Source organism: Eptesicus fuscus, chromosome 13 (genome assembly GCF_027574615.1).
Source record: "Eptesicus fuscus isolate TK198812 chromosome 13, DD_ASM_mEF_20220401, whole genome shotgun sequence".
Taxonomy (NCBI): domain Eukaryota; kingdom Metazoa; phylum Chordata; class Mammalia; order Chiroptera; family Vespertilionidae; genus Eptesicus; species Eptesicus fuscus.
Genome location: NC_072485.1, coordinates 23,990,765 through 24,016,444, shown reverse-complemented (window position 1 = coordinate 24,016,444; position 25,680 = coordinate 23,990,765). Strand labels below are relative to the sequence as shown.

General features: G+C 39.4%; 1 protein-coding gene across 1 annotated transcript in view; it reads left to right on the top strand.

Annotated features, from left to right (window-relative positions):
• Positions 1–25,680, top strand: part of DEUP1 (deuterosome assembly protein 1) — an 85,386-nt gene that overhangs the window by 21,445 nt on the left and 38,261 nt on the right. The window contains exons 4-7 of the mRNA XM_054724952.1: positions 296–391; positions 8,856–8,990; positions 15,278–15,391; positions 17,880–18,125. Of these exons, the coding sequence (XP_054580927.1) occupies positions 296–391; positions 8,856–8,990; positions 15,278–15,391; positions 17,880–18,125 (591 nt within the window). The remainder of the gene's footprint in view (positions 1–295; positions 392–8,855; positions 8,991–15,277; positions 15,392–17,879; positions 18,126–25,680) is intronic.

The following is a 25,680-nucleotide window of genomic DNA, read 5'->3' as shown; positions in this document are numbered from 1 at the left end:
TAACATAAGCCTGCCAAGAAGACAGTGCAAAGTAAATTCCACACCTTACTATGAAATGCGAGGTGATGAGGATCTTCTGTCAAACATCCAGACTGTACCCAGTGGAATAGCGCCAGCAATGTTTGCTTTTTGCGAATTTAATTATTAATGGCTATTTTAAGCACTTTAGTACAAATATTTATCCTTGGTTTTGGCACAGCAGTTTTACTTGAATTGTACCTCTCGTTTGCACATTTTTTTAACTTTGTCAGGCAAAATTTAGTAAAATCAAAATTAAATTTTATTCTTAATGCAGGTGGGATTACTTAGACAGAAGTTGGACAGTCTGGAAAAATGTAACTTAGCAATGACACAGAATTATGAAGGACAACTGCAAACCCTAAAAGCTCAAGTAAGGAGACTCGTTCATTTAATATCACACATTTTGATATATGTTTTGACCTATAAAAATTGTCTTGATTTTATTAAAATGGATTGTTTTAAGTACAAGTAAGTGTTCTTATATTTTAACTGGAGGTTATATGTTGGGCCCTGCCTTTCATTGCTGCAGAGGCATTGATTTTGTCTTTTACTAGATTGTCAGCTCTGTATCTCGTTAACTATTAGCACACTGCTAGACTAATAGCTTTCTGTTTATCAAGTGGCTTATTGATTAATCTATACTAATAAAGGGTAATATGCTAATTAGACCTGATAGACCAGACATCTTCCGGTCATCTGGTCCTCCTTCCAGACAAAGCCACAGTGGCAGGGACTGAGGCAGAGACAGTTAGGGGCAATCAGGCGGCATGGGAGGGCAGTAGGGGTGATCAGGCCGGCAGGAGAGGGCAGTTAGGGGTGATCAGGTTGGCAGGCAGAGTGGTTGGGGCAATCAAGCAGGCAGGCAGAGTGGTTGGGGCAATCAGGCAGGCAGGCAGGTGAGCGGTTAGGAGCCAGTGGTCCCGGATTGCGAGAAGGATGTCCGACTGCCGGTTTAGGCCTGATCCTGAGGCATCCCGGATTGGAGAGGGTGCAGGCCAGGCTGAGGGATGCCCCCCTCCAGTGCACAAATTTTGTGCAACGGGCCTCTAGATATATAATATATAGCTATGTGAACAACAACACTAAAAACAAAATTAGTATTTTGGAGTCATTACTCCCTCATAAGGAAATACTTTTTCTATGGCAGTTTAAAATATGCACATTTGCTATTATGAAATAGATCATTGAAAGAACAAAACTGGGTTTTATTACTTTGTTACTGGGAGGCTGTTTCAGAAATGATAGGGCTCTGCACACGTGATGAGAGGGATCCTGCTTTCCTTCTTATTTATTCCCATATCTCCCTCTGGGCTAGAGAACAGTCTTCTCTCCCCAACCCAGATAACACATAGGGTGACAATCATCTGAGCATCTCAGGTCTAGTAGATGATACATCCTTTGTAAATGAATAAATGGAAAATATGCATTGATCATGAAATTGTACTTTACAACCAACATTTTTTGGAGTGCAAAGATTTCACAGATGATAATGTAGTTAAAGGACCCCAAAGTAGCTAATGCTCTTCCTTAAGTACCTTTTTTAGGGAGGTTATCAGCCATTAATATTGGAATATGAAACATTTGATGCCACATAATAGGTATGATCTTATCAGTCTTAAACATTTTGCCTGCAATTTAAATAGCTGCCACTAGGTGGTAGCTTGAATTATGAAACATGGTTTTTCCTTGCTAAAACTAAATATTTAACACTTATGTGAATCAACCTTGCATTTTCTATAAAGATAAAGCTCTAAAATTGCAACATAACTATGAAATCACTATAATTGATCTGGAATAAGTTTGAAAATATATAGATACAAGTTGAGTATGTTCTCTACATTATATTTCACTAGTTCAGTCATGCTTGCCAAATCTTTAATTTCTTGCATGTTTTTTTAAGCCTGTTGTTAAAAAATGTTTGGGGCCTTGTTTACAGGTATTGAACAGTCATTTAGTATATGAATCCTAGACATTTGATGCTTTGCTTGACTGCTGGCTAACCAAGAAATATCTTCATTGCAATGTCACAGAAATCTGTCCTGTGAAAGGCTAATACTGAGAGTTTAGGAAATGTCTACTCCTCTGCTCCTGGATAGTCAAAGTGCATATTAGCATATTAGACGCTGTGAGAAGTCCTGCTTTAAACACATGCATGTAGCCTTTTTAATCCATCATTCTCCAAACATATTTGACCATCCCACCAGGTAGCACAGTATTACAACGTAAACACCGTAACCAGGTGTTTCATAGAACACACTTTGGAAACATTACATTATAGTTGAGCCATCTGCTTCCACTGCTGTTTTCTGCTTCTCTTTTCTTCTCTGGTTAAAAGAACGGAAAGAAGAGAATTAGGGAGGGAGAACAGTGGAGACAGAAAGAGGGAAGGAAGTAAAAAGACAAAGAGAAGAAAGTACTACGTACTGACTTGGTTTGTATAATAGCTAGTAATATGTCATTTTTTTTAACCAGAAAATGCTGTCTTGTGGCAAACATGCTTTTGTTGTTGCTAGCTTACTCTACTGCTTCCTTCTTTGAAATTCCTAGTTTATTTACAATTTCATTTTTCTAAAATACCTTAAGGATACACTTTACTGCACTCTGCCTTTGAATAGCTCAACTCTGCCAAAGCTTTCTTGTAGAAATTGCTTTTTTTTTTTTAAGGGGATATTTTCTTTTCCTTCTAACCATAATAAATTTGTGATATGTATAAATTTTTTTTGAGATTTCCACTTCTATAAACATGGAGGAGATTTACTTTTCCCTGTCTGTCCTGTTCAATGCAACTAGAAACCCTGGACATTATTCATAGCAGTATAAGAAGACTCTGAGGAGCAAAGAGAAGAGACAGACCATTAGGACCATGGGGCCCAAAGAACAACATGATCGTGAGTTCCCTGGGCTTTCCATTGGCCTCTTCTGTCCCAGACTGAGTAACAGAGAAGCCGACAACCTAGACACTCCAATGGGCACAAACAAACAAAAAGAGCCCCAAAGACAGGCTCCTCTCTTCAGCCAAAAGACCAGTGAAAAGACAGCCTCGCAAGATTAAACATGGTTACTGCAGCCAAACACGCCAGAAGAAAGACTACAACCCCAAAACCCATCCCACCAGCAGAGACTCAGTAGAGAGACTAGCCCAACCCAGACCCTCCCCTGCCGGGGAGGTATCATATCAAAGAAGACTGAGTGAAGAGCCAGGAATTTCATTACCACTGGGCATTAACAAAGCCCCCTCCCTCCTCCTCTCTACCCTCACCCTCCCCGCAACCCATAGTGTCCGTGGAGACCATGTGTGAGCCTAGATTCCTATGCTCATCTGCTGGTGATGACGCATGCCTCCTCCTCCTCTCTGGAGTGGTATGGGGAAGCCTAATGAGGAGTCAGGTTGCTCACCACCCCTCGGTGGTAACAAGGCTAACTAACCTCCCTACAGTATCCCTGAAGGCCATGTGAGAAGCAGTAACAAGGCACCTATGTGCCTCAACCTGAAGTCCCACTGCCACTCAACATCAATAAGGAACACCTTTCCCGAGTTACCAACCAAGGCCAAGACCTGGACTTCCACTGCCAGCTGGAAGTAATGACGTAGCATGCCATTTTCCCTGCTGGAATGTTATCAGAAGAGGACTGCTAAAACACAATCCTATTAATAAAAGCCTATGTGGTCATCACGCCCTCACGCTGTGATGCCCTCATGCTGCAACAAGTGATCACCAGGAGGCTGTGTGCGCAGCCGGTGGGCGGTGCTGCATGCGTGCGGGTTGGCAGGGGCTTGACGCTGCGTGCGTGGTGCAGAGGTGGGGCCCACAGCTCCATGCGGTGAGGCCTGGGGGTCCCACGGCTCTACGCGGTGCAGAGGTGGGACCCCCCGCTCCCGCCTACCTCTTTGGGGCAGTCCATCAAGGAACCCCGGATGGGTGGGCGGGGCCTACCTCTTTGGAGCAATCGATCGATCGTGGGGCTCCCACACTGTGAGAGGGCACAGGCCAGGCTGGGGGAGTCCCTCCCCCGCCCCACCCTGCCGAGTGTACGAATTTCGTGTACCAGGCCTCTAGTACTTAAATAAAATCCAGAGTGTCATAACACAATACCCAAAAATGTGTAGGTTTCAATTAAAAAATCACTCATTTTACCAGAACCAGAAAGATCTCAACTTAGATGAGAAAAGATAATCAAGTGATGCCAATACTGAGTTGAAACAGATGTTAGAATTATCTGACAAGGATTTTAAAGCAGCTAGTATAAAAATGCTTCAATGAGCAATTTACAAACATACTTGAAACAAATGGTAAAGTAGAAAGTTTTAGCAAAGAAATAAAACTATAAGGAACAACCAATTGTAAATTTTATATCTGAAAAAATACAATAACCAAACTAAAAAAAAAAAAAGTCAATGGATGGGCTTACAAGCAAAATGGAGAGGATAGAGAAAACAATCATTTGAAAATAGAAATTACCCAAACTGAACAACAGAGAGAAAATAGATTAACAGAAAATTAACCTCCAGAACACATAGTACTATACAAAAAGATTGAAGATCTGTGTCATCAGAGTCCCAGGAGGAGAGGAGGGCAGGGTGGGAATGAAAAAGTATTCAATGAAGCAATGGCTGAAAAGTTTCAAAACTTGGCTAAAGATGTAAACTTACAGACTCAAGGAACTTATTGAAACATGATAAACCCAAAGACACCTCCACCAAAAGAACACTTCATAGTCAAAATTCTGAAAACTAAAAGACAAAGAAAATATCTTGGAAGCATCAAGAGAGAAATAACATCGTACCTGTAGGGGAAAACCAATTCAGGTAGTAGATTTCTCATCCAAATCCATGGAGGCCAGAAAGTAGAATATTTTTCAATTTCTGAAAGAACAGAAATGTCAACCCAAAATTCTTTGTCCAGGAAATCTACGTCTCAGAATGAAGGGAAATTGAGACATTCTCAAATGAAGGAAAACTAAGAGAATTTGTCACCAATATACCTACACTGAAAGGATGGCTAATGGAAGTTCTTTTAGCAGAAACGAAATGAAAAAGAATCCTGAAACATCAGGAAGAAAGAAAAAACACTGGAAAGAGTAAAAACATGGTTAAATATAATAGACTTTCCTTGAGTTTTCTAAATTGTTTGATAGCTGATGCAAAAATTTAAACAATGTCTAATGTGGTTCTTAATGTATGTTGAGGAAATACTTAAGACAATAATGTTATACATGGATCAGGGTAAAGGGGCATAAAGAGAAATACCATTTCTATACTTCATGTGAACTGGCAAAATCGCAACACCAATAGAGATTTGCGTTAACAATGTACATATAACATAATACCTAGAGCAACAACTTAAAAAGCTATACAAAGAGTTATATTCAAAACACTATAGATAACTTAAAATGGGATTCTAAAAAAATGTAAATTAACCCAGATGGAGACACGAAAACTAAAAGAGAGAAACTGATAGGGGGGCCCCTATAATTATAGATAGAGCACCTGAATTAACCTGAAAAATAATCATATTATTTTAAATCTTAGAACACATATACTTATGTGAATAGGGAGTTAAGTTTCTCATATGTGAATAGGGGGTTAAGTTTTTCTTAAGTTTCCTTTTTAAGGCCTGTGCAAAGTGACTGAGGAGTGACACAGCTGTGAATCTAGCAAGCAGAACCAATAAGCATGGTCAGGCCGACCCACCAGGAGTCAAAACATCATCTCATCACCCGATGACGAAGGACAATAGCTGACATCCATTCCAGCCTCATCCTAGCCTCTTCCCCTTTATTAACCTGTCCCCTGCACCTTCCTGTAAGGCAGGACTTGATGCTTGTAAGTGCCCTATCTTCTGGGTTGGCTGGCCTTCTCAATAAATGCCTTATATGATTCAATCCTGCCTTCATTATTGGACACAGCAACAGGCAGCCCAAGCCCAGGTTTTCTGGTAACAAAACCAAAAACTGGAGAACAAATTAAACAAAACAAGTCAGGCTTAAGCCCTAATATCAATAATTACATTAAATGAAAACAGTCTAAATATACCAATTAAAAGATGGAGAATGACAGAGTAAATTTTAAAAATATGACACAACCCTATACTCTATTCCAGAAACTCACTTCAAATAGAACTATGGGTATACATTGAAAGTAAAAAGAAAAACATACCAGGCAAATATTAATTAAGAGAAAGCAAAAGTGGTGCCAGGATAACTCAGTGGGAAAAGACTATTATCTTTTTAACAAACAGGAAAGGGACAACTGAATATCCACAAAATACAAAAGAATCAAGTTGGACCTTTCCTAAACCATAAAAAAAATTAACTCAAAATGGATCAAAGACCTAACTTTAAAACTAAATCTGTAAAACTCTTAGAAGAAAACATTAGGAGTAAATATTTCTAACTTCGCATTAGGCAACAGTATCTTAGATTTGGCACCAAAAACACACAAAAAGTTTGATAAACCTGACTTCATCAAAATTGAAAAACCTTTGTGCTTCAAAGGACACCATAAAGAAAGTCAAGACAACACACAAAATGGGAGAAAACATTTGCAAATTATCTCTCTGATAAGTGACCAGTATCCAAAATCTAAAAATAACTTGTCAACAATAAAAAGACAAATGACAAAATTTAAAAATAAAGATATGAATAGACATGTCTACAAAAGAGATATAGAAATGGCCAGTAAGCACATGGAAATGCTTAGCATCATTAGTCATTAGGGAAATGCAAATAAAAACCATAATGAGATAATACCTCCATACCCACTAGGGTGGCTATAATAAAAAAGATGGACAATTATAGCAAGTGCGATGAGGATATAGAGAAATTGGAACCCTATATATTGCCAGTGGGAATGGAAAATGATTCAGCCACTTTTGAAAACAGTTTGGCAGTTCCTTAAAAAGTTAAACTTAGAGTTTCCATATGACCTGGCAGTTCTACTCCTAGGTATATACCTAAGAGAAATAAAAACATATGCCCATACAAAAACCTGTACAAATGTTCAGAGCAGCATTTTTCACAATATCCAAAAAAAGTGGAAATAACCCAAATGTTCATAAATGGATGAACAAATGTGGTAAGTCCATGCAATGGAATATTATTCAGCCATAAAAAGGAATGAAGTACTTATTGATCCATGTTATAATATGGGTGAACCTTGAAAGCATTATGCTAGGAGAAAGAAGCCAGACACAAAAGACCACATACTGGATGATTCCATCATGACAACATGATCAAAACAAGCAAATCTATAGACACAAAAAGTGGATTTCAGTAGTTACCAGGGGCTTGGGGAAAGAGGAAATGTGTAGTCACTATGAATAGGTATGGCATTTCTTTTTGCAGCGATGAAAATATTCTGAAATTAGTGTGGTGGTTGCACAATTTTGTGAACATAGTAAAAACGAATAAATTATATAGTTTAAAGGGTGAATTTTATGGTAGATGAAGTCTATCTAATTTTTTAAATTATAGGAGAAAAAAGAAAGCAGAAGTGACTACTTAATATTCAATAAAGTAGACATCATTGTCCATAGCTTTGTTTATAATACCCCAAACTGGAAATAACCCAAATGTCTCAATATGTGAATGATTAAAAAAACTGTGGTTACATCTATACCATGGGATTATAGTGAGCAATAAAAATAATTGAACTATTGGTACACATACATCTCAAGGGCATTATGCTGGGTAAAAAGGCCATGTATTATTTGATTTTATTTTATAACATCCTCAAAATGACAAAATATAGAGATGGAAAACAAATTAGTGGTTACCCGGGGATAGAGGTGGGGGTAAGGGGTTGAGGTCACTACAAGGATACCAGGGAGATCTTGGTGGTGGTGAAATGGTTATAGATCTTGGCTGTGGTTGTGGCCACACAAGTCTACATAGGTGGTAAAAATGGCATAGAACTACACACATATATTGGACTGATATCAATTTCCTGGGTTTGATATTGTACCAGTAGAGGCCTGGTGCACGAATTCATGCACAGGTGGGGTCCAGCTGGCCTGCCCCGACCGGGGGCGGGGCCAGCCAGGGGGAGGGGTTGCAGGCAGTTGGCCAGCCGGCCCTGCCCCCTGGTCAAACTCCCGGTCGAGGGGACAATTTGCATATTAGCCTTTTATTATATAGGATAGTTCATTAACGTGTAAATACTGGGAGAAACTGGGTGGAGAGGATTCAGAACCTCTCTGTAATATCTTTGTAATTCCTGTGAATATAGGATTCTGAAGATAACATGGTTGATAAACCATGCTGCTTTTAATTTATTATTTGACAGTAGAAAAAGAAACAAAAATATAATAGTCTAAATTATGAAAAGAATTCTAGGTAAGGGAAATATACCAATTTTGATATTTAAATTTCCTTAAGCTTATATCAACATGAGTAAGTAATTTCTGTTGTTTCTATCTTTTAAATTCAGTATTCCATTTTCCTGAATAAAGTATAAGTTGGTTATTTTCTAGATTGAGATACTGGCAGCATAAGATGGCACTAAATAAAAGTAAGGAAAAAACTTGACTTTTTAAAATTATGAGCTTTACTAGATATGGTTAAGCCAAACTGAACAAAACATTTATCAAGGGAGTCACTGTTTAATTGTGCGGTTAATGAAGTCCCAAATTTACCTGGGAGCTGAATTGTGTTCCGCTTCAATAACTCAGTTTTAATAACTGGTTCTGTTTGCACTAATTGGGACATTTAAGCTTTGCTGCATTTTCTAATCATGACTTAAATTTTCAAAAAGGTACACGAGAAAAGAACTCTGGTGAAATCAAGTTAGGAATTACCAATAATAGTAACATGTTAGCATTCTCTATTATTTACAGTTTTCCAAACTAACTAATAGCTTTGAAAAACTGAGATTACACCAGATGAAACAAAATAAATTTCGACGAAAAGAGTTACCACATCTCAAAGAAGAAACACCCTTTGAACCAAGTAATTTGAACCAGAAATTAGAGGTGAGCTATATTTTCTTAGTGTCTTCACGTGTATTAAAGATTGATTTTCATCGTGGGGCGGGGGGAGGGGCTGTTTGTCTCTTGTGTACACACGGCATGTGCAGCTATGGCAACAAGCACCATTACAGATCAACCTCTCATTGAATACATTTTCATAGTGTACCTTCCACTCAGGCACTTTGATTTATTCAACTTTTACACATATCAGCATTTTTGGAAAGAAAAAAAAAAGTTAAAAGAAACTGCAGACGTTGAGTGAAATTGAAGGACATCCCTGGGGTCTGTTAGAGCGAATATCTAATAAATCTTTTAATTCCTACTTAACTATCAGGTATTAACTCCCCGTGAAGCCCCACAACAGTTTTCAGAACAGAGTGTGAAGTGTCAGGACTTTTTCTTTAAAGAGGTAGTGCCCCTCCAGTTTAGCTACCACATATCACCTAGATTCTAGGTGGTCGGCAAACTCATTAGTCAACAGAGCCAAATATCAACAGTACAACGATTGAAATTTCTTTTGAGAGCCAAATTTTTTAAACTTAAACTCCTTCTAACGCCACTTCTTCCAAATAGACTCGCCCAGGCCGTGGTATTTTGTGGAAGAGCCACACTCAAGGGGCCAAAGAGCCGCATGTGGCTCGTGAGCCGCAGTTTGCCGACCATGGAGTCCTAGAATGTCTAAAACCTCGATCCCTTGAAAGGTCTACTATGTCACAGATGCACTCATTCTTCTCCCCTTAACTTTCCGGCCTTGGAAAAAATAAGCCAGCTGTTTTTCTTCCCTGTGCTCTTGAGGTCATATAACAGCAGACAGAGATTCTACTATGAAGGCCTGTTCCCTGACATCAGATGAGTTCCCCCTGCTGCTCAGTTGTTTCCTAATTCACCTCCAGTTGACCCTTATCGTGTCATCTCACTTAATTTCTTTCGCTGTTCTCAAGCCCAAACCCCAGGTTCCGCTCACCCCCGCCAAGGATTTCAGTTTCTTCCCCCTTATTGATGGTGTTCTGCACCTCCCAATCACCCAGGCAGGAAGCTCTTAGGAATCTCCCATCTAGTCCTTTCTCTTATTCCTCATGTTCCAGCCCAGGTTTTCCCCTTTCCTTTGTCCAGTGCCTCTCATCTCCTTCTTCCTTCTATCTAAATTTCATTGCCTGGTTTGATACTTTATCATCTCATTCTTCAATTACCAATCCTTCTTAAACTTTCCTCCTAAATACATATATTTTTTAATCCTCACCTAAGGAGTGAGGGTATTTTTTCCATTGATTTTTTTTTTTAAGAGATAGTAGAAGGGCAAGGATAGGGAAGTTGAGAGAGAGAGAGAGAGAGCGCGCGCGCGCGCGTGCGCGAGAGAGAGAGAGAGAGAGAGAGAGAGAGAGAGAGAGAGAGAGAGGAGAGATTGATGTGAGACACATCCATTGGTTGCTTCCTGCACACGCCCCAACTGGGGGTGAGGGGGACAATCAAACTTGCAACCCAGGTACATGCCCTCGAACCTGAGACCCGAGACCCTTCAGTGCACAGCCACGGCTCCTCCTAAATATTTTTAAGAGCAGAAAAAAAATCTTGGATTACAGCCCTAAAACCAGCCTATTACAATAACATTGTTGGAAGTTTGGGGTTTGGGGTTTGAGTTTTTAACTTTGTACAAATTTTATATTCTACTAAATAATGAACATCCACTGAGCACCAGCCATGGCTCTAACCACTGAGCACCAGCCATGGCTCCTCCTAAATATTTTTAAGAGCAGAAAAAAAATCTTGGATTACAGCCCTAAAACCAGCCTATTACAATAACATTGTTGGAAGTTTGGGGTTTGGGGTTTGAGTTTTTAACTTTGTACAAATTTTATATTCTACTAAATAATGAACATCCACTTTTAATACAAAATGACTACCACTAAGTACAGTTGAGCCTCTAGAACAATGCAGCGTGCATAACCCCCGGCTCTTGCAGTGGGGTAACTGAACTGGCGTTAGAAGCAGACTGGTCTCATGGGAGACGGCTAAAGATGGGCACCGTCGGCACCTGTGCTTTCCCGGAAAACGCAGCAGTCCAGCCGCTGCTGACCCATCTGATTGACTCTCATGCGGGTTAGTGGGAAAACCACATTCGTATAAATTGTTCAGACAAAGAAAACCTTCAATTAATATTAACTACTTTATGTGTACACTTTTTATATTTAGGAAACTAAAAATACTTACATAAAATATATCATAAAATTATAGTGGAAATTAGTCACAAAATATGACATTTGTATTTGTACAAAAATTTTTAGGCACACTATGTAGATCAGTTTAATTTGTATAATTATGGAAGCACTTCACACAACTGTTTTTTACCTAAAGCCATGCGAAAAATTATTATGTAGGAGATGGGCTGTTCCAGTTTCAGTCTGCATCTAAGCTTTTTCCTTTGGGACAAACATTTATACGCTGCTAGAGTAATAGAGCAGCAGGCTCTAGTAGGACAGGACAGTTTACAGCTTAAAGCAGGTCATGACGGACTAGTGTTTGCCCTGTGACCTTTGGGCACGTTGTTAACCTCACAGAGATTCCATTTTATCATCAATAAATGGGGCCGAAAATATCTTATAGGTGACATTGTGGTTGTGAAAGAAAATAGATATAAGTATACATATGTATTAATTTAGATGTGTGCTGAGACATTTAGGGGTGAAAATACATGGATGTTGTCTTAAAACACTCGCAACAAAAAAGGGTTAAGAGAGAGGTGAAATAAAAAGAGACCAAACCAATGGTAATTAAACTAGTGAAGGGTACATGGAAGTTTGTTATACTTTCTACTTTTATGTAAGTAATTAAATTTTCCACAATAAAAAGTTAAAACTATCTTATAGGTGGAGGTTTGTAGAGTCCTTGACATACAGTAATTACTAAGGAAATGTTTGTTCCAATTCTCAATGTTTAGTAGAGGGGTTAAAATATATGTGCATAGCCCTGGCTCAGTGGATAGAGCATCGGCCTGCAGACCAAAGGGTCCCGGGTTTGATTCTGGTCAAGGGCACGAACCGTGGTTGCAGGCTCCTCCCTGGCCTGGGCCCTGGTTGGCACGTGCAGGAGGCAACCAATCGGTGTGTTTCTCTCACATCGATATTTCTCACTATCTTTCCCTCTTGTTCCACTCTCTCTAAAATTCAATGGAAAAATATCATTGGGTGAGGATTAAAATATATATTCATATATATGTGTGTGTGTATGTATATATATGTGTGTGTGTATAAATATGTAAAATAACATAAATAAAATAATGTAGCTTCCAATAGAAACTCTCATGTTAATAACCCTGACCCACTCTCAACTTTAAAGACCTAGAAAAGGCTTTCCAGCCACGGAAAACTTCCTCAGAAGGTTCAGGCAAGTCTACAGACTGTCTGGAACCTGAGCTGACCACCAGTCCCTACAGAAATCCTCCTCAAGCTCTCCAGGTCTCTTCAGGCCCCATAGGTACTGGATGGTTGGTGCTTACTAGCTAATCTTGAAGCCAATACAGCTGTTAGACCACGGAAGCCAGGACCTGCTGATATGTCTGTGACACATTTCTAGCCTAGCTTGGCCTCATTTCTATCCGTTGTAGAATTTGTAAGTGGTTGAGGTCATTGCTCCTGTCTCCTAAAGCATGCTAGGAAATACTTATTTTCAGAGTGAGGTTGTTGGGTAGGTGGTGCTAAATATTAGTATTATCTGAAAGATATGAAATATCTAAACCTACCTTGCCAATATTTTGACTTCTAACTTCAAAGACTCCTTTCTAGGATAAAAGTAAACATCAATTTTTGTGCATTGTATTGATTTGAAATATTGCCTATTTTCTACTAGAACCAAGTTTTATAAATTTGTCCCTATTACTAAGGATACTGTTTTCATGCACCAAATTTTAAGTTGTCGAATGTCAGAATCAAAGTCAATAACTTTAAATAAACTGTCTCTGTTTACTTTAATATATAATTGACTGTTGAACAACTAGGGGGTTAGAAGTGCTGACCCTCACCCCATGCAGCCAAAAATTCATGTACTTTTGACTCTCCCCAAAATGTAATGAATAGCCTACTGTTAACCAGAAGCCTTACTGATAACACAAGTAGTTGATTAACACATATTTTATATGTTATATGTATTATATACTGTATTCTTACAATACAAGCTAGAGAAAAGAAAAAGTTATTAAGAAAATGATAAGAAAGAGAAAATACATTTACATTATTTATTGGGGGGAAAAAATCTATGTGTAAGTTGGGCCAAGCAGTTCAAATCCATGTTGTTCAAGCATCAACTGTAGTCTATTTATCATAAAGTATCATACCTAATAAAATGGTAATATGCAAATTACCATCACTCCGCTATGCCCATGATTGGGCCGGCTGGAGGAGCGGGGGGCGGGACTCAGGGTGGCCGATTGGCTGGCGGTAGGAGGGGGCGGGCAGGGACTCGCGAGTCCCTGACCCCTGCTCCTCCCGCCGGCTTAAACAGCCAGCGCTGCTTAGGCCGGCGCTGCGGAAGACGCTGGTGGCAGAACTCGGGGTGGCCAATTGCATGGCTGCTGGCACCAGTTTTCCGCCAGCAGCAGTTTTCCTCTGGCCACCCGCCCGATCGGAGCGCCTCCCAATCGGAGTTCCTCTCGGGGTGGCCGATCGTGCTGGCGGGAGGTGCTCTGATCGGCGGGTGGCCAGAGGAAAACTGCTGCCGGCGGATAACTGGTGCCGGCAGCCAGGTGAAGGAAAAGTCTATTGCACGAAACTTCGTGCAACGGGCTCCTAGTTATTATATATTTTAAAAGGGGGTCTATCCATATTTCTCCAACCTTATTACCACCACTCAATCTCAGGTCACCTTTAGTTACTATAAAAGCCTCCTACTTTATAGGCTTCCTTCACTGATTATTTTGGAACTTGTGGATTTATAAAATAAAAAATTCCCCAAATGTCCTTTAAAATCAAATCTCTACGGAAAATATGAAATTCTAACTCCTTTTCATTTTAAACAAAATGTAGCTTTCATTCTCTAAATAAGTAAATTTACTTTCCAACATAGCCAACCCAGTTATTTTAGGCAGCTTCCAAAATAACACCAATCACTCTGACCAAATGAAATATTCCAATTTGACATATTGTTGGAGATGGCTGAAATAATCAACATCCTTTGCATGGCTTTTATGTGCCACTGATATTGCACTTATACTGTACAATTATTTACTTACATGTGTATTTCCCTACTTTATTACATAGTCCTTGATTTCTTGGAAAAAACTTAATCATGAAATATATCCAAATTCTCTTCTCTTCACAGTACCTGGTTGGCACTAGGTGCTTAATAAAAATTACTGAATTGATCATTGAAAACATCAACACATTCATGCCATGTATCTATATGCAATAATATATGGTCAAAGATTTAGTAGCTATAGAGTTTGTTTCCAACCATTTTGTTTTCTTTGAAGAATTCAGTGAGACATGCTTAAATTCTAGGAACTATTAATACCATGCTTTTGTTTGTATGTTCATGGAATATAAGTGGTGTCTGGCACTTTGTCAGGCACTATGAGGAATACAAAAGTAATGAAATAAGTAGGCCTTACCCTTAAGTTGCTTATAGCCTGGATAGGAAGATAAGATACAATGGCCAACCCTAGGCAAAACTGAGGAGCAGTGAAGTTTTCTTTGGCATTCCCAAAGCCATATCCTAGAGTTGAGTTGTGAGCAGGTAATCATGCTCCCTGAGTACACTATTTGAGCAAAAACTTGAAGAACTGAGCTTGCTGTATCAAGCTGGTTCCACACTTCTTCCCCAGGCTAGCCCAGCTGGTGCTGCCTAAATGAGGCCTGAGAGTCTGTTCCCACGGATGAGTTGATCTTGCCTTCACGTTTTGAAAGCCACAGGGACAGTGACTAAATCAGTCCAAGCCCAGTCCCATAGAAAAAACAAGGAGCAGGCTTGGTGACTAATGTTATCTCAGGAAATAGAAAAGAAATACTGGATACAAAAAGTTGCTTGAAACTTCCTTATTAGTAATCTTTTTTTGTTTTTTGTTGTTTGTTTGTTTTTACAAATAAAATGCTTAATTTTTATACAAATTCCTAGTAAAAATATATATTTAGCAATAAATCCAAGATGAGTGATCTGATACTTTTTTGTTTTTCTAATGGGGGAAAAATGCACTTATTTTTTTCTCAAAATGAAGATGTACAAATGAAAGAAGTCCTGTTCATTGTGCTTTAAAATGAATAATTTTCTCCAATTTATGTTTGTCCCTCCACTTTTTTTTAAAGGAATTTAGAACAAAATCAAGAGAATGGGACAAGCAGGAGATATTATATCAGACTCATCTGGTTTCTTTAGATGCTCAACAAAAACTATTGTCTGAGAAGTGCAATCAATTTCAGGTACATTAATACTATCCTCTAAAATGAGAAGAAATTAGAGGTTAAATACTGCTATCTTTGCCATTCATCTTGCAATCTTTTTACAAGTAGAAATGCCAACTAGTAAAAAATAACCAGAACAGGTCTAACATTGGTTAAAGTGCATGAAATATCTATAACGATGAGTTTAGTCCAACATGTCTCAAAAGATGGTTCTATTAGCAGTGCCCATTGTTACTATGGTATGTTTTTGCATGCCTGTGGACAAGTCACTTAGAAAGTCTAGAGTTGCTTTGTCCGGGCCCTCAAGAACTTTACAGTTTAGACACAGATAATGCATGTCCTGATTTACAGAAACAATGACAAATGAATGGAAAGAATCAAAATCCTTTTAGAAGTCAAAGGAGTAAGAGAAAAATTTGGACTCAGCCAAGAAACATCCTCCAGCAGGGGTTGGACTGGGCCTGAACCTGGAAGAATGGATATGTTCTGAGACAAGACAGAATGCATTCTAGGTGGCGGAAATAACAGGGGCAAAGTCACTGAAGCAAGAGAGCAAAAGGCAAATTTTGGAAATGGAAAATGGGTCAACTGGCTGGGAGTCCACGTGGGAGGTGGGGAAGGGTAGTGGCTGTCAAGCCTGGTGAGTTGGATACAGATTGTAATACATCTTTAATGCTTGGCTAAGGAATTTCAAATTTTTATTAAAGTCAATAAGGCCCTAGCTGGTTTGACTCAGTAGATGGAGCGTTGGCCTGCAGACTGAAGGGTCCTGGGTTTGATTCCAGTCAAGGGCCAGTACCTCAGTTGCAGGCTCCTCCCTGGCCTGGGCCTTGGTTGGGGCTCGTGCAGGAGGCAACCAATTGATGTGTTTCTCTCACGTGGACATTTCTCTCTGTCTTTCTCTCCCTCTTCCACTCTCTCTAAAAATCAATGGAAAAATATCCTCGGGTGAAGATTTTAAAAAAGCCAATAAGAAACTACTGTTTGGTTGATATACTTATTTTTCATGCTTTCTTTAAGTTATTTGAATGATATGTCATACATGTTCCTCAAATTCAACAATACAAAATAATGTAATGTAAAATAAAAAATCTCATTCCCTACTCTATTTTTATCCATTTAATATAAACACTGTTATTAACAGTTAGGTATTTATCTTTACTCTTTTTTCTTTTGTTTGTACAAACATGTAAAAAAATGTATTTGTGTGGAAGTCACATTTTTTTCCTTTAAAATTTTCTGTTTTTATTTAATAAATAATCTATGGATATTATTTTAAGCAGGCATCCTCAAACTATGGCCTGCGGGCCACATGCAGGTGTTTTTGCCGTTTTGTTTTTTTACTTCAAAATAAGATATGTGCAGTGTGCATAGGAATTTGTTCATAGTTTTTTTTTAAACTATAGTCCAGCCCTCCAACGGTCTGAGGGACTGTGAACTGGCCCCCTGTTTAAAAAGTTTGAGGACCCCTGATTTTGAGTTACTACATAAAATTCTACTTAATTCTGCATAGTATTTCATAGTATATAGTAGATATACCTTACATACCATAGTATATAATAGATATTTTTTCAATCATTTCCTTATTGATGTACATTCAGGTTGTTTCTACTTTTATGCTATTACAATTGTAACAAATATCTTTAGCTCTTCTGATTATGCAGTAGCTGTATAAGTGTGTAAGAATCTGTGATGGCTGTAGTCATTAGCAAAGCATTTAAATCACTGAAGTATTTTACCATGGCTCATTATTATTAAAACACAGAATAACCCGTTGTTAGAAAGTGTGTTTTTATAAATGAATGTAAAATATTTAAATGAATTGTGAAATGGATGTTCAAGAAAATATAGGTTTAAAAAGTAATTATATTAAGGGATGTCTTGAAACAGGCATATCATGAAGAACACTACTTTACTAGTTATATTATTATAAGCTACATTCTCCCAGAATTTGAACATTCAACATCATTAGATTTTAGTTGTTAGCATATTTTGATAGTGAGGGGGTTTGTTTCATGAATATCTACCACTTTTTTATACGCTTTTATTGGTGTAGCATTTATCTTTGAAAGTGTCTTTTTTGTCTTTATTAAAGTTTTTGAAACTTAAAAAAAATCTTTAGATACTAATAGAGTATTGAACCCTCAGTGATTTCCTGGATCTCCTGGTTCAATACTAATGTTATTCTTTTGCTAGATAAAAATCCTAGAAATAATTGTTGAGCTTCCTCACTCAAGGATATGCTTATTGATTTTAGAGAGAGAAAGAGAGAGAGAGAAGTATTGGTGTGAGAGACTATCTAGCGATTGCCTTCCATACATGCCCTGACTGGAGATCAAACCCACAACCTAGGTATGTGCCCTAACCAGGAACTGAACCTGAAATCTTTTGGTATTTGGGACAACCTCCAACCAATTGAGCCACACAGGCCAGGGTCCTATCATTCTTTAAGTAAACTTACATATGATATTCTCCATTTAATTTTCACAATTTTCATCTTCCCCAGAAACAGGCACAAAGTTACCAAACTCAACTAAATGGTAAAAAGCAGTGCATGGAAGGGGACAGCAGCTCTGAAATTCCTCGGTTGATATGTGAACCAGATGCTAGTTGTGAAACGAGTGGAAGAGATGAGTTCATTATTGAAAAACTAAAATCAGCTGTGAGTGAAATAGCATTAAGCCGGAATAAGTTACAAGATGAAAATCAGAAGCTCTTACAGGAACTGAAAATGTACCAAAGACAGTGCCAGGTGAATATATATTTATTTTCAACTGATCTTGCCCATGATTCGTATAAATGATAACTCAAAGCTAATTTCATGTGTAAATTCAGCTCATATTTCCTCTTAGTAACGAATTATCACTTGATGAGTAAATTCATTAATTCCATAGGTACTTTACCCACTAGAGCACCTTGGTTCTGCAGAGGTGTAATGATGATTTATTTAGTGCAGTGTAACAGAGGCCACTTACACACCTTAGACCTAAAAACCAGGGCCCTTTAACCACACACCACCCTCTGTCCTCCCTGTTCACACTCTGATCCTGTGCCTCTTTGGCTTACTGGAATCCTGGGGTGGAGATCCAGGAAATCACTGAGGGTTCAATACTCTAATCCTACCTAATAATAGACAAATATGCAAATTGACCATACCTCCGACACACCCACAAGCCACGCCCACCATCCAATCAGAGCGAGTATGCAAATTAACCCAAACCAAGATGGCTACAGCCACAGAGAGCAAGGTTTCCTAGGTAACAGAGGAAGCCAAGCTTTCCGCCTGCCCTTGCCAGGCCTAAGCCTCCACTCAAGCTACAAAGTTTCAATTATAGAAAGTAAACAAATTCAAACAAATGGTGGCAGGATGGAGCTTGAGAGAGCAGGCCAGGGTTGCCCCCGGCAACAGGGGAAGCAAAGCTTTCCGCACACCCTGGCCAGGCTCACCCGCTTAAGGCAACAAAGTTTCAATTATAACCCCAACACAAATGGCTGCCGGCCGAGGAGGGAGCCCCAGGCTTGGCTCCACTCTAGGCTACAAAGTTTCAATTGTAGAAGGAAAATAAATTCCAGATACCAGGGCCTGCGCTTGGGTTGCCAGGGGGTGTGGCTGGCCTGCAAACCACCACAGGCCCCTCGCTCAGGCTGCCCCAGGCCCCAAGGGAACCCCCACCTGATCCGGGACACCCTTCAGGGCAAACCAGCTGGCCCCCACCCCTGTACCAGGCCTCTATCCTATCTAATAAAAGAATAATATACAGATTGATCATCACTGCAACACACAATATAGCTGCCCCCATGTGGTCAAAGATCCTGCCCCCATGTGGACACACGATGGCCACCACAAGATGGCCAGCAGGAGAGGGCAGTTGGGAGGCACCCGGCCTGCAAGGGAGGGCAGTTGAGAAGGACCAGGCCTGCAAGGGAGGGCAGTTAGAGGTGATCAACCCTGCAGGAGAGGGCAGTTAGGGGTGACCAGGCCGGCAGAGGAGGGAAGTTGGGGGCAAACAGTCTGGCAGCAGAGTGGTTAGGGGATGATCAGGCTGGCTGGCAGGCAGAAGTGGTTAGGGGCAATCAGGAAGGCAGGCAGGCAAGCAGTTGGGAGCCAGCGGTCCTGGATTGTGAGAGGGATGTCCCACATTGGAGAGGGTACAGGCTGGGCTGAGGGACAATCCCCCTCCGTGCACGAATTTCGTGCACCGGGCCTCTAGTAATCTCACTAAGAAGCATGGGGGTGACTCTCTGTAATTTATTATCGTTAACCTTACCATCATCATTTATCAAACAGTAACCTGGAATTTGTTTGTTTCTTTCTTTGTTTTTTGTTAACTTCCACACTGACAGATGTGATTGATGGTTTTTCCAAGCATTAATTTTCTTAACTCGAAAATATATTTTCTTGTCTTTCTACTTTTTGCAACCACTGAAGTTATATATACTGCATTCATCAAAATTGGTCATTACCAATTTGACTAAATATGCATTTCTTATTCATGAGTTTCCCATGTACATGAGACATTCTGTGGTTCTATCTCCCTTTCTAGGTCTTATCTCCCACTTCTAAACGCTCAGCCTCTTTCCTCAATTGGCCTGTTTTTTAGTCCCACTTCATCCCCTCCCCATGCCGAGGATACTTTTCCAGGTCACTATCTGAGCAGACTCCACTTTCTTCTCTAAGATACTCCACCTCAGGATCTCCTGCCACTTCAACTCCCAGGGTCATTTATTAGTCTTGGGCCAACCCCTCGTTCCCCCACTCCTGCCCCATTAGGGATTATATATGCGGTTAGTCCTTTAACTTCTTTCTCTGCTAGCATCTACTCTTCTGATGTCCCCTTCCCCCAATTTGCAAGGAGACGGAACACAAGGCTGCCAGCTTCTATTCTGTGGCATTTCTGAGAGAAGTACACTCCCCCATCCCAAATTCCAGCTTTGTTTGGGAGCGGTTTGTTATTCTAATACAAATTAGAATACAGATGTAAACAAACAAACAAAGCTAAACCACAAATACTAAACACCAGGAAGCCATACATTTTCCAGGCAAAGAAAAGGTCTTCCCGATGCTTTCTCTGGCCTCACCATAACAGAAGTGAGATTAGCCCTTACTCCTGCTCTACAAGTGGTCTAGGTGGTTTCTGGTGTTTAGCTCCACCGTCAGCCTGCCTAGTCCTGTTGAAGCTGGGTTTTCATGGTTGCTAGTGTTCTGAAGGGTCTCTCCCTTTCAGAGCTACTTCCCTTCATTTTCCTGGGTACTGGACAACGGCCCATGCCTCTACCCTGATTTAAAGATGACTTAGTTGATTACCTCCCATCCTCCCACCCTCCCCAGCCTTCCCTCTGAGATTCTGAAATTTACATTATGCAGCTGTCTTTGTACTGCTAGAGTCTGCACCAGGATCATAATCAATAGATTATTTTTCTGGGTGCTTCCTGAATATTCTCTCCTACGTCTCAGGAACTGAAGAGTTCTCTTTGTCTCTTCTTGGAAGTCTTTTGGGTGCTGGTGCGTAGAAATCTTTAGTTTGCCTGGAACAGATTTCATAATTCTGGTTCTACCCTTCAGTGAGGGTCAGCTTCTTCACTAACAATAGCTCCTCTTAAACACCCTCAAAAGCATCCTGTTTGCACCTATTACAGCATCTCAGAACATTCCCTCTTAGAGGCCGAGGTTCAGCTTCCAGGCCTTGGCTCACTTGCAGAATAGAGATTGATGCTCTCAAACAAAGGGGACATCTGTAATATTTTCAACAATAAAGATAAATTAAAAAAAAAAAGAAGTCTTACCTATGGGGGCTGCTCTTACCCCATATTCTAGAAAGAGCCTCTTGTTGCCCTGTCTGGGAAGCATGACTAACTTTCTGTAATGCTCTCCTTGAGCAACCCCACCCTTTTACATCTCAGTACTCCATCATTTATACTTCTCCAGAAAGTAAATTGGAGCGTCTTGTAAAAGAGAGTATGTTACAAAGAGAGGAAGAGTGTACATTGAGAAACATTAATAAATTAACATTCTCAGTTCAGATTATAATCTCGACCCTCTCTCCAGGTAACTGTCTTAAACCTGTGCTTCTCACACTTATCACACTGACGCACACCTATCGACAGGAAGAGAGCAAGTGCAGCCTGAAAGTCTGAACATGTAGCAGGAAGTGAGAGAACTCCAACCACCAGATGGCCAAGGCCATCCTGGCCTTTAGCAATATCAGTTCATTGACTTGCCCGCCTGAGCCAAGATCAACAGGATATGACTCACCCCTCAACCTAAGATTTATTCAAACTTCCAGGGCCTTACACATACTCCTGAGAAGGCTCTGTGGGTTGTCTGGGCTAAGGAAAGTCCATGCTAGCCACTTTGACTTTTCCTTATGTATAACATATGTTAATGTACTTAACAATTTATTAAATGTCCCTGGATATATCCTAACAAAATAAAAATCCAGCTATTCAGAGATGTCAATATAATTGTGAAATATCATTTTATGGGTATTTATACTACAGGTTATAAAATAAAAGATAGTATTAACTGTCCTATCATTATAATTTTCCTTTGAATCAGTGGTTCTCTCCTGAGTGATTTTGCTCCCCAGGTGACACTTGGTAATACCTGGATACATTTTGGTTGTCACTACAGGGGAAAGGGTTATTAATGACATCTAGTGGGTAGAGGCTAGGGATGTTGCTAAACATCCTACAATGCACAAGACAACCCTCATAACAAAGAATTATCCAGACCAAAATGTAAATAGTGCTGGGTTGAGAAACTTTGCTTTTAAATTTTGAAATATTAGTTTTCTCATATTCATCACCAGTAATTCTCTAATTCTACTTTGTGATGTTTTTCATGGTTAATGATAAATTTTAATGTGACTGTTATTATTGATTTATTGTCCACCAATTTCTATGAGAAAGTTACCAGAGTTATTTTTATAAACATTTATTCATTAAAAAAATAATTTAATTACCCTTGGATCTAGGAACACTATTAAATTTAAACTAAGAATTTTAATTTTATATTTTACAAAAGAATTGCATGTGTTAAAAAATAAACCAAATTATTCTAGAGTATACACACACACACAATTTAATTCTAACTAAAAGTTTTTGAGAAGCAATTTGGTTTTTTAAAATTCAAGATAAGATCTCTAATCCCAGGAGAATGCTATTTTTGATGCATTTAGAAAAAATGCTGAAAATAATGCTTTCATTTGGACATTTCTCTTTTATTTCCAAATTTTACTTATGTTTCATTCTTTTGCTTTAGAATAAATATTAAGTGATAAGATATCAATTATTTGCTATTTGGTAGCTGATTTGAAGGTTTAAAATCATAGCTTTTCTATGAAATAGACTGACTAATCTTAGAGGAAAAGGGGGTTGGGTGGGAAGAGGTTAACCAAAGAACATATATGCATATATGCACAACCCATGGGCACAGACAACAGTGTGGTGAAGACCTAGGGATGGGGTGGGAGCAGGGAAGGGGGGACTATGTGGGGGGGGGGAACATCTGTAATGCTCTTCAACAACAAAGATAAATTCTTAAAATAATAAATAAAAAAAATCACAGCTTCTCTCAAACCACTAGGCAAATTTCTAACTAAACAGATGGGCCTTAAGCTTGTTTTACAAAATGTGTATTTTACAAAATGGGAATAATTAGAAGTAAGTAATTACTGTAACCAGTGCTGTAGTTAGAAAGAAGTTTTTCTTTTTGCAAAACTGTCATATGACAGTGTTCCACATCTTGCACATGAATTAAAAAAAACCAATAATTTCAATTTGAATTACTGTCACTTATTGCATATAAAATTCTCTTTAGTTTATAACACACTTTAATGTCATGTGCATCTGAATTTTCACATGAATCGCATCTTCTCACTGTCCTTCTACAACACTGAAATGTGTGAGTATACATAAGAATTTCATTGAAAATATTTAATCACTGTGCTGCACTACACTTACATTTATAAAGTGTGCAATATTTCCCATTGGTGATTAATGACAAATAAATTGTTCTGAATTTTTTCAAATATTTATGCCAAGAAAACCTTGACCCCTTTTTGTTTGCTTGTTAATGTGTCATCAAATACTATAGCAACACTGTCCAGTAGAAATATAAGGCAAGCCACAAATATAATTTGAATTTTTCTAGTAGATACATTAAAAGAATTAGTAAGAAATGGGTGAGATTAATATATAATAGTAATATATTTTCTTCAACAAACATATACCTAAAGTATTATTTCAACATGTAATCAATGTAAAAATTATTAATGAGATATTTCCCATTTCTCTTCATATTAAATCTTCAAAATCTGGTGGGTATTTTACACTTACAACATATCTCAATTAAGATAGTAAGTCTTCATTTGAAATACCTCATCTGTACTTAGATTTCATAAAATTCATAGTTAAAAAAGTAGCTTTACTTACCCCAGTTGTTCCCAACAAACTTGAAAGTGTTCTAATATCTGAAACAAATACCAAAAAATCATTTTCCTGAATATTTGCATCCACATTGAAAATAACTGATTTAACTTTTATGCAAAATCATGTCAATTTAAAAACAACATCTCAGTTAAATAAATTCACTAATTCTTAGGTTAATGATATTATTAACATTGAATTCAAAGGGATATTGCATAAGTAAAAAGACAACTCTCACTTTATCAAAGAGGTAAATTGACCTCTTTTAAGTCAATTTCCATTCTGTTGTCAATTATAATAAAACTTTTTCATATTTAATCATATAAGAAAAATGTATCAAATCATTACTGTTGATTTGTATTATGAAGAATTCCAATTTTAACATAAATCCCCCTCCTTATAGAGCTAGATCATCACAATAAATAAGCATTTTTTCCCCTTAATGATATCTCCAAGTGTTACTCTTACAGGTATTATTTTCATTAACAGTAAACAAATAGACTCCATTGTTATGCCACTTTACTGAATTTCCGTTAACTCTAGCCCGAGGTGACAGTACAGTTCATTGGCCTGGGGTTGGAGACCCCTGTGTCGCACTGCCCAAGTGGAGGCAGGCCCACTTTTCTACATGCAGCTTCATGTTAGATTGCTCCCTGGTGGCAAATTTGCAAAGCAAGGAGCCCAGTTAGTTGTCTTCAACTGGGCAAAGTAATGGATGACATTCACATCAGATTAATTTGTGTTACTATTTGCTAATCTATTGTTTCACATTTCTTTTGTTTATATTAAAATTTTAAACTTATCTCAAAGTCCCACTGTTTGAAACAGGCACTTTATCCAAATAAGACTATTAAATCACCTATTGGCATATATTCTTACTAGTGGCCCAGGGCACGAAATCCATGCACATTAAAAGGGGATTAATTAGAGGAAATATTTTAATATTGCTATTTGCCCTTTCTCTATAATAGAAGTGTCAGAGATGAAAGAAAATTTGTAAAATGTATATGAAATCTCCCTCCTGTCAGAGTCTGGGGTGCGCCATGGAACCCAGAGTCAAGTCCCTGCCCACCCATGCGCGCCTCGAAATCGCATGAGACCCAGACCCAGCCAGCCACATTCCTGTCAATCCCCGCAGGGGGAGGGGGGGCGCCGCCTCAGGTCCCCCAGCCCGGCATTGGGCATGGGGTGCAGCCTCAGGTCCCCCATCAATCCCTGCTGTGTGGGGGGCGTGGCCTCAGGTCCCCCGGCGCCGGGGCAGGGGGCACAGTCTCAGGTTCCCTGGCCCAGCCTAAGGTCCCCTGGTCTCGGCACGAGGGCACGAGGGCACAAGGGCGTGATGACTATTTGCATATTAGCTTTTTAATATATAGACTAGAGACCCGGTGCACAAAATTCGTACATGGGGGGGGGTGTCCCTCAGCCCAGCCTGCACCCTCTCCAATTTGGGACCCCTCGGGGGATGTGATCCCTGTGGATTTGGGCCTAAACCAGCAGTTGGATATCCCTCTCACAATCCAGAACCACTGGCTCCTAACTGCTAGCCTGTCTGCCTGCCTGATTGCCCCTAACCACTTCTGCCTATCAACCTGATCGCCCCCTAACTGCTCCCCTGCCAACCTGATTGATGCCTAACTGCTCCCCTGCCAGCCTGATTGACCTCAACTGCCCTCCCCTGCCAGCCTAATTGCCCACAACTGCCCTCCCCTGCCGGCCTGATCGCCCCCAATTGCTCTCCCCTGCCTTGACCTGCCACCTCCACTGGGCCCCGCCTCCGCTGTGCATGTGGCCATCTTGTGACGGCCATCTTGTGGCAACATGAGGGCGTGACACCACCTAGGCCAGTGGTCAGCAAACTCATTAGTCAATAGAGCTAAATA